Source organism: Geospiza fortis, unplaced genomic scaffold (genome assembly GCF_000277835.1).
Source record: "Geospiza fortis unplaced genomic scaffold, GeoFor_1.0 scaffold286, whole genome shotgun sequence".
Lineage (NCBI taxonomy): Eukaryota > Metazoa > Chordata > Aves > Passeriformes > Thraupidae > Geospiza > Geospiza fortis.
This window is the reverse complement of record NW_005054444.1, coordinates 146,999-154,982: the sequence shown is the minus strand read 5'-3', so window position 1 is coordinate 154,982 and position 7,984 is coordinate 146,999. Positions and strand designations below refer to the sequence as shown.

General features: G+C 43.4%; 1 protein-coding gene across 1 annotated transcript in view; it reads right to left on the bottom strand.

Annotated features, from left to right (window-relative positions):
• The window catches only part of CLNS1A (chloride nucleotide-sensitive channel 1A), a 12,289-nt gene that overhangs the window by 1,155 nt on the left and 3,150 nt on the right, over positions 1–7,984 (bottom strand). The window contains exons 3-7 of the mRNA XM_031062308.1: positions 6,059–6,163; positions 5,214–5,324; positions 4,604–4,777; positions 3,095–3,122; positions 2,147–2,231 (exon numbers count right to left, since the gene is read on the bottom strand). Coding sequence (XP_030918168.1) covers positions 2,186–2,231; positions 3,095–3,122; positions 4,604–4,777; positions 5,214–5,324; positions 6,059–6,163 — 464 coding nt within the window. The 3' untranslated portion in view covers positions 2,147–2,185. The remainder of the gene's footprint in view (positions 1–2,146; positions 2,232–3,094; positions 3,123–4,603; positions 4,778–5,213; positions 5,325–6,058; positions 6,164–7,984) is intronic.

Here is a 7,984-nt window from a genome sequence, read left to right as displayed (position 1 = left end):
ACTTTCACATCTCATTTGGGTGGCATGCAACATGAGCATCACACAAGGGCACTGTTTGGCAGGCAGAACAGCACACTGCTCTCTAAGGGATCAACAACAAGATGTTCCTTGTAGATCATTTTGCATTTCAGGAGGTTAAAAGGGCCAAGCTGCTCCATGGAGTACCCACAGGATCACAGCATGCTCCCTCTCCACCCCTACAATACAGAGTGTAGAGCCAAGTCACTCTCTGAGCAGGGTGATTAGCACAGACCTCCAAGAGCTGTCCTTGTCACTTTCTACCTTCAGCTCCTCGTTGCTGCCTTAGATCCTAGATTCCTAAACTTCCTTAGATTACATCCACACACTCAGGCTGGTGGTTACTCTAAAAAGGGCCATCCCAAACTGCTACCTGGAGTGATGTCACTGCAGTACCTGACACTGCAGATGCAGGTCACTTGATCTGCTCTGCCAGGGATCAGCCCCTCAGCTGAGATCAGCACAAGCAGAAGCACAGGAGGAAATCCTCTCCAGTCATCTCTCACTGCATTCATATCCCACATGCTGTACCATGGAGGGCAGGATAATAATTCCACTAACCAACACTACTTCTTACTGGGTCTATTTTGTCCTTTTCTAGAAGAACAGTCTACAACACTTCCAGCAGCACTTTCATGCCTCTTAGAGATCTGCTATCAGCTACTAACTCTCCTTAATCCAGTCACATTCTAACCAGGCTAATAGATAAAACAGTCAAATTTGAATTTTTCAACAGAATGATTTTTTTTTAATAAACCATTGATCAAAGTAATCTTGGAGATGGAGTCATTAGAGTCTAAATTTTCATTCACTTACTAAGAGGCTAAGATCTACAGCTAAAGGCTTTTCTCTGATTTTTAAGTGTGTCCTTTACCAAACAGGCAGACCAGCCAATGGCAGGACAACCAGTATCTAGTCTTTTTTTTTTTTTTTAAGAACTCCTCTCTGTTCTGCAAAGTCCTTCCCAGGGTAGAAATGTGACTGCAGAAGTTTGAGCTCTTACACCAGACAATAAAAACCAATTCAGGAGCAGTGGCGGCGGTGAAGGTCAGTAAGGGAACACAAGACGACTCTGAGACTTTCAGGACTGCAGCAGCAAAGAAAAATAAGCAACAGAGGAGGAATGCAGGTATGCAGCACCCCTCCTTGGGTACTGCAGCCTCCTTGTGTCACTGTAATCCCTAATCAACTATTTGCCCATTTTTCTTTCAGTGTGTCACACTCCTTTTTGCGTCCCTTTCCTTCTTCCTCCCCTGAGCTTTTAGCTGTCTGCTGCACAGCTGCTCTCTTCACCATGATAGTTGGACACTCACTTTAAGGTAGGAGCTGTCAATCTCCCTTCCGAGATAGGCAGAAGAACTGGGACAACACAGCACCACTTGAGCAGCACATACAGACTGAGTACTACTGAAGCAAGGATGGCATCACAACCCCACTGTGTCTGTGCATCTCTGCAGACAGCCCCAGAAAAAGCTGCTCTAACTCTCCCTCCCAGCACCAGCGAGGAACCACTGGCACATTTTGTAAAGCTACTAAGAGGAGAAAAGCAAGCACAGATGATGGAAGACAAGGGATCACACTGGCACATCCACCTGAGCAGGCTGTTGTCTCTTAGCTGTTCACTCCTGAGAGCAGCCCCATCCAGAGAGCTCAGTAACCTTACCAGGAACTGTTCCTGCTCTGCTTATAATGAAGGAAGAGATGGATTTGGAGTGCTGTGAAGTGTCCTGCCCCCTGGAACAGCCAGGGAAATCCTATATACCAAGGGCAAAACAACAGACACTAAAGACAGTAACTTCCCAGGGATGCCTCCAGTATTCATATATCAGCATCCAAGAGATCAGACAATTCTTAAATCAGCTAAAAGGCTGACCTGTCTTCCAGACAGGCACATCCATGCAGGCTGCCTCTGCAGGATAATGGTTTGTGCCAATAGGCACTTTGGCACAGATCATTAAACATCTTTCTACATTTGTGATAACTACAGCTCCCTTTTCCTTCTTCTATATCACCATCATCCTGACATCATGAGACATTTCCTGTAGGATCACATACCCTACACAAATTCCAGAGAGGGAAGGCTTTGCAGGACTGAAAAGCATTGCTGTGACAAGTCAGAAGAACTTACAGCAGCACCTGTCCTCCTCAGTGATCGACTTCGGCGTCTTCAAACTGCCCAGCAACTACTGGCGCTATGTCCACCTCCATCCCATCTGAAAAAAAACCAGCCAGTGCTCCGTAAACAAGCGGATGCAGGATGACGTTTTCACGGGAAAGAGAGCGGATGCCCTCTGCTGACGAGAGGTGGCCAGGACAGAAAACCCCTTCACTGAACTTCTGAGAGCAGCCTAAGGAAACGCCGATGAGCTCACGAGTTTCTGGGTTTGCTCGAGCACTGTTGGTCAGTCATCTACAGATGTCACCACTTCCTACAACTTCACCTCACCCTGTCTTATTAAAAGACTTAAACACTGGATTTTACCTATTTCATGTTGTAAATGAAGTTTTGGTACAACAAATGTCATGATTCCTTTGAATAACTTTATTCTAGTAGAAAGAGGCTGTATCCTGTTCTGAAACAATCACTGAAAAGAAAGATTGCCCTATGCTACAATGTCAAAAAATAAAGTAACCCTGAGCAGCCCTGGGGATATTTGTAATTGCAGCAAACCAAGCAGCAGTACTGTAGCAAGTAAGATTAGAAAAGTAAACGAAACTGATGAAGATGACTCTGAGACACGTGACATACTTGCTGTTCAATTTATATTCATTTCTGGAATTCTGGAATTCAGAAACCTGACTAAATTTTCAAAGGGGACTGCTGAAACAGGAGCCTATCACCTATGGTTGTCTTTACATAAATTTATTCAAAACTGTAGAACAAAGAGAACCTGAAAACAACTGATAAAACAAGCAAGATTAAAAACCTCTCCCTGTGGATGAAAACAAATTAGTTATTATTTTCTAGAAATCCACAACTGCTGGATCATTTTCCATCTTTGAAAAACATGATGGCATATAAAAAGCACTGCAATTTATATATTAAAAAAAGAAGCAACACTACTAAACTACTTACCTATTCTTCTCCCAGATAATATATTGCTCTAGGAAAACAGCACACAGAAAAGACAGTCTGAGAAATCAGGTGGTTTTCCCCCAACAAAAAAAAAATTTTACTCCTTAAATACACACTTGAACAATCAATAGAATTAAGAGACACGATCCTTCAGAAAACAGATCTTTTTTAATAATTCTGTTTCAGTGTGTTTGAATAATTCAGAATTCACCCTGAACTCTGTTAAGATAACTGTTAACTTATAATTTAGGGTATTAAAAAAAAAAAAAAAACCAAACCCAAAATCAAAACCCAAATAAAAACTACTACTCATTTAGAGTAGAAACTGCTTCCCAACCCTGGGGTAGACTGATAAATTTAATTTTTTTTAATCCTAAATCAACTTCACTTTAGCACTGTTCCAGGAAATCCTACCAAGGAGAATCAAGTGTTCTTAACACTGAAGTGCTCACTCTTTAACAGAGCAGCCCTCAATCCACAGCAGGCAACATGGTGCCCACAGGCATGTGGGTGATCCCTCACCTTCTGCAGGGAGGTATCATCCATGGCATTGCACTCACTCAGTCCTGCTTTATGGATTAGCCAAACAGGAGAGCCACCACTTCCACATCATGGAACCAGAGAATGGCTTGGGTTGGAAGGGACCTTGCAGCCATGGGCAGGGACGCCTCCCACTAGACCAATTTGCTCAAAGCCCCATCCCGCCTGGCCTTGAACACTTCCAGGGATGGTGGCATCCACACCTCACCACCCCCATGCTAAAAAAATCTTTTTAACAATGTGAGTCTCACCTCCTTTGGTTTGAAGCCATCCCCTCTTGTCCTTCAACAACCAGCCTTACAAAAAAGTCCATCCCCATCTTTAAGTACTGAAAGGCCTCAGTAAGGTCTCCCCAGAGCCTTGTCTTTTCCAGGCTGAACACCCCAACTGTCTCAGCATGTTTCCATAGCAGAGGTGACCCATACTCCTGATCATCTTAATGACCTCCTCTGGACTCACTGCAGTAGGTCCACATCCTATTATGCTGAGGATCCCAGAGCTGGATGCAGCACTCTAGATGGGGTCTCTCCAGAGTGGAGCAGAGGAACAGACTGTCCTCCCTCACCCTGCTGGCCACGCTGCTTTGGCTACAGCCTAGGACATGACTGGTGTTTTGGGCTGCAAGTGCACATTGCCAGGTTAGGTGAAACTTCTTCATCCACCAGCACCCCCAGGTCCTTTCTGGCAGGGCTGCTCTTAATCCCCTCATCTCCCAGTTTGTGTTGATACTGGGAGTTGCTCCAACCCAGGTGCAGCACCTTGCACTTGGCCTTGATGAACCTCATGAGATTCCCATGGATCCACTCCTCAGGTTTATTCAGGACCCTCTAGATGGCATCCTATCCTTCAGGAGTGTCAACACTGCACCCCTCAGCTTGGTGTTCGCAAACTTGCTGAGGGTGCACTCGATCCCACTGTCTGTGTCACTGATGAAGACATACTGTTTAGTAAAACAAAAGCATGTCTTACCTTCAAACTCCCTTATGGAGTCCTCTGTTCTCACTCCAGCCATGTTGTACTGGGTGCTGACAGACTGGGCTAACATGCCTTCTAACCTCTCCAGCGTGGCCTGCCCTTCTGCAGTTAGATGTGACAATCCCTCTTCGTATGTGTAAAAGCTTGGGATGTCACCTTGTTCTAGCTCTGCAAAACAAGTTTATGTTTACCAGACTTAAGTTTAGGAGACAGAAACATTCAGAGGCGGAGGAATAGGGGAGCACCTGGGCAAGTTATGCCCAGATTAACTGACAGATTAAAAAACTGCTTACACAGGTACAGAATACACACACCAATGTGAACAGACCACAAAGCAGCACAGGCACTGAACCTGTGCCAGCACAGCCACGTGGAAGAGGAAAGGCTGCTCTTTGTGTCTGTGGGCTTTGGAGAGCCAGAACAATGCTTTTGCTGAATTCCTGTCATTTGTGACAGGAATGACAGGTTTTCTGCAGATTCATGAATTTCTATACTGTGCCTGTGACAAAAGGGATGTTCAGGCAAAATGAGTAATAAACAATTATGACAGATACCAGGTATCCAAGTGGTGGCAGGTATTTCAAAAGAAGCAACTGTTACCAACCGCGGGCCTCAACATCGTACTCGTCCCCTTCGTAATCGTTGTCTGAGTCCTCATCCTCCGGGTCTGGGTGCAGGGCCTGGCACTCACACATCGCTGAGAACATGGCTTCCACTGCAGGAACACAAGTGAACACAAACCTCACCAACATCCCAAAGCAACAGGCAAGAAACCCCCTTTGACTGATCAGAGGGAGTCAGGATACTCCTTTAGCAGAACCACAACTGAATTCGTATCTGAAAACATCATCCAACAAGCCAGAAGCCATGTAAGAAACAAATCAGGTTTCAGAGATCCAGCCTGGTGCTTAGGTTTTTAACAGCATTTTTTGCGTTATTTCATTGATGATAAAGCTTTATCTCTGGACAGTTATGTCTGTGGTGACCTACTGCAGGAAAACTTGCAGCATGTCATCCATCAGACTCCTAAAACTTGAATTCAACTGTAAGCTCCACACCAGACAGAATATGATAGCTTTCCAGTAGTGCTGGGGCATTAGCATGTTTCTAATGAAATGTCACTGACTCAAATATCACTGAATTTGTAATTAAAAAGACATTTCCCATATATATTCTCTGCAAATGTATACAAGTGAGATTATCCACATTGTGTATTTATACTCAACAGTTTCTATTTTAAAGCACTGGAATTCTCCTTGAGAAGCAGCTGCTTGAAAGAGTCCATTTTTCAAGCCAGATAAAACAATTTGCTTTATTCTTTCCAGCACGCAGGAATCAAGTCACTAGAAAAGGACACTGAAGGATCATGGTATTTACACCTCTGCAGCCAAGTGTCTCTCACATATAACCAGGACTTGGAAGTAAAACACAGCTCCCATTCGCACTTACAGGCTGATTTGTCGCTAGGTACGAATCTGAATTCCGCAATTGGTTCGACGTCATCATCGCTGTCATCCCCCTCCCCTTCAGTCATGGGAGCCTCTTTGGTCTCCTCTTTAAGAAATTGAAAGATTTAGACGAAACACGTTTATTTCGTAAAAAAAAAAAAAAAGTCACATTTGTTTATTCTTTCAGGAACACACACATAATCAAATCAGAAACAGTCTAGGAGAGGCACAAAACCTCCACTCTGTTCTCCCAAAAAACCCCGTGACACTCCAAGACCCACATAGATATATGAGGCCCTCTCAGAGCACCTCAACAACACTTGCAACACACGTGAAATCTTCTCTATTTATAACTTAAGGAGTAAAGATTTCTGTACTGGTCACACAATGTACTCAAGTATTTCAGGAAAACTGCCTGATTCTTATTACAAACAACAATGCTCAAAACTCCCTGGTATCATTTTTTAAATCACATGGATTTTTTATGGATCCTCAACATTACTGTCAAAAAATCAGCCAGCTTCCAGTGTGGCCCCTCACAGGGGACTCTGACATATGCAGAGGATCTCTGCTCCATTTCCAACATGCCTAGTCAGCCAGAAAGATGTCAGAAATACAAAGTGCACCCAGAATCAGTGACAACTCCAGTGCTTCCTGACTTCTGTACTCCACAAAAACCCCACAAAAACGGCTGCAGTTCCTCATTTTGGGGCTAGGGACACGGCACTGACAGCCTCAGAAGTGCACAATTCTTTTCTACAGGAGAAGAGGCTGTGCCACTGAGAGTGGCACCACTCAAAATCACACACAAAACTGGCACCACCAAGAATACGAAGATGCCAAGAAGCTGCCAGCCAGCTGCCCCAAAAATGAAGTGTGCAAAGAAGCTACCCACTTCTTTGCCAACTGACCCCCGCAGGCACAGCTTGTTACCGCTGAGTCCAGCTCTTTGTTTTCAATGCAGTCAAGCTCTGAGTGCCTTTTTCTAAAAAAGGGGCGAGGACAAGGCACAAACACACAGAGAGCACAGGCAAAACTTTGAGAGGAAGAACACAATGTACCCTGCACAACTACGAATGAAGACTCCTGAAGCCAACTAAGTGGAAAGGTTTAACACTATTCTGCAGTTAAAATTGCAGGCCAGGGCTAGACTTTGAAAAGTAAAACTTATCTGCTGTGGAAGATTTACTGTAGGCAGAGTTGATATACTAAAACATATACCCACAAAAATACCCATAAAAAATCCGTCTATTCAGGATTTCTACATAAAGGCTTTCATGGGATATCCATATTTTCAAATGCCATAATCAGAATGAATTCAAAGCTACAAACAGTATTTTTCTTCAGATGAGGCCCTTTTTACTTCAAAATAACCACAGTTAAAGGAAAATGAGGAAGAAGAACCAAGAGGCATATGCAACTGTCCTCTTATTATTTGTAGTGATAGACTGTCAGAGAACATTAGTAACATAAGAGAAGGAAACAATGCACTAATAGCTTAAAAGTGTCTCCATCTCCTCAGAGTCTTGTCATTACTTTCTGGATACATTAAAAAAAATTAAATGCCAGATTTTAACCTTTAGCTGTGATGACCAGTAGGCATGAAGGGGAAAAGGAGACCTGCTCAATACGTAACACCCATTTAATCTCCAATTGTGATGACAGTTTTTGACACACTAAAAATATTAACAGGTATACCAGAAGAAAAAAAAAATATACATATAAAATACAATATTTATACAAACAATGAAACAGAAAGCTTGCTTTCTCTACATCAAAGCAAGAATGGTCAAAAAAGTGTGTTTTGTGGGCCATCTACAAAGATTAATTAAAGCCTGGTAACATGACCTATTGCCTTTTCTTGTTCGTATTTAACCAAGCTGTGGGAGAAAATGAATGAAAAGTTCCCTGGCTGTGAAACAGCAGG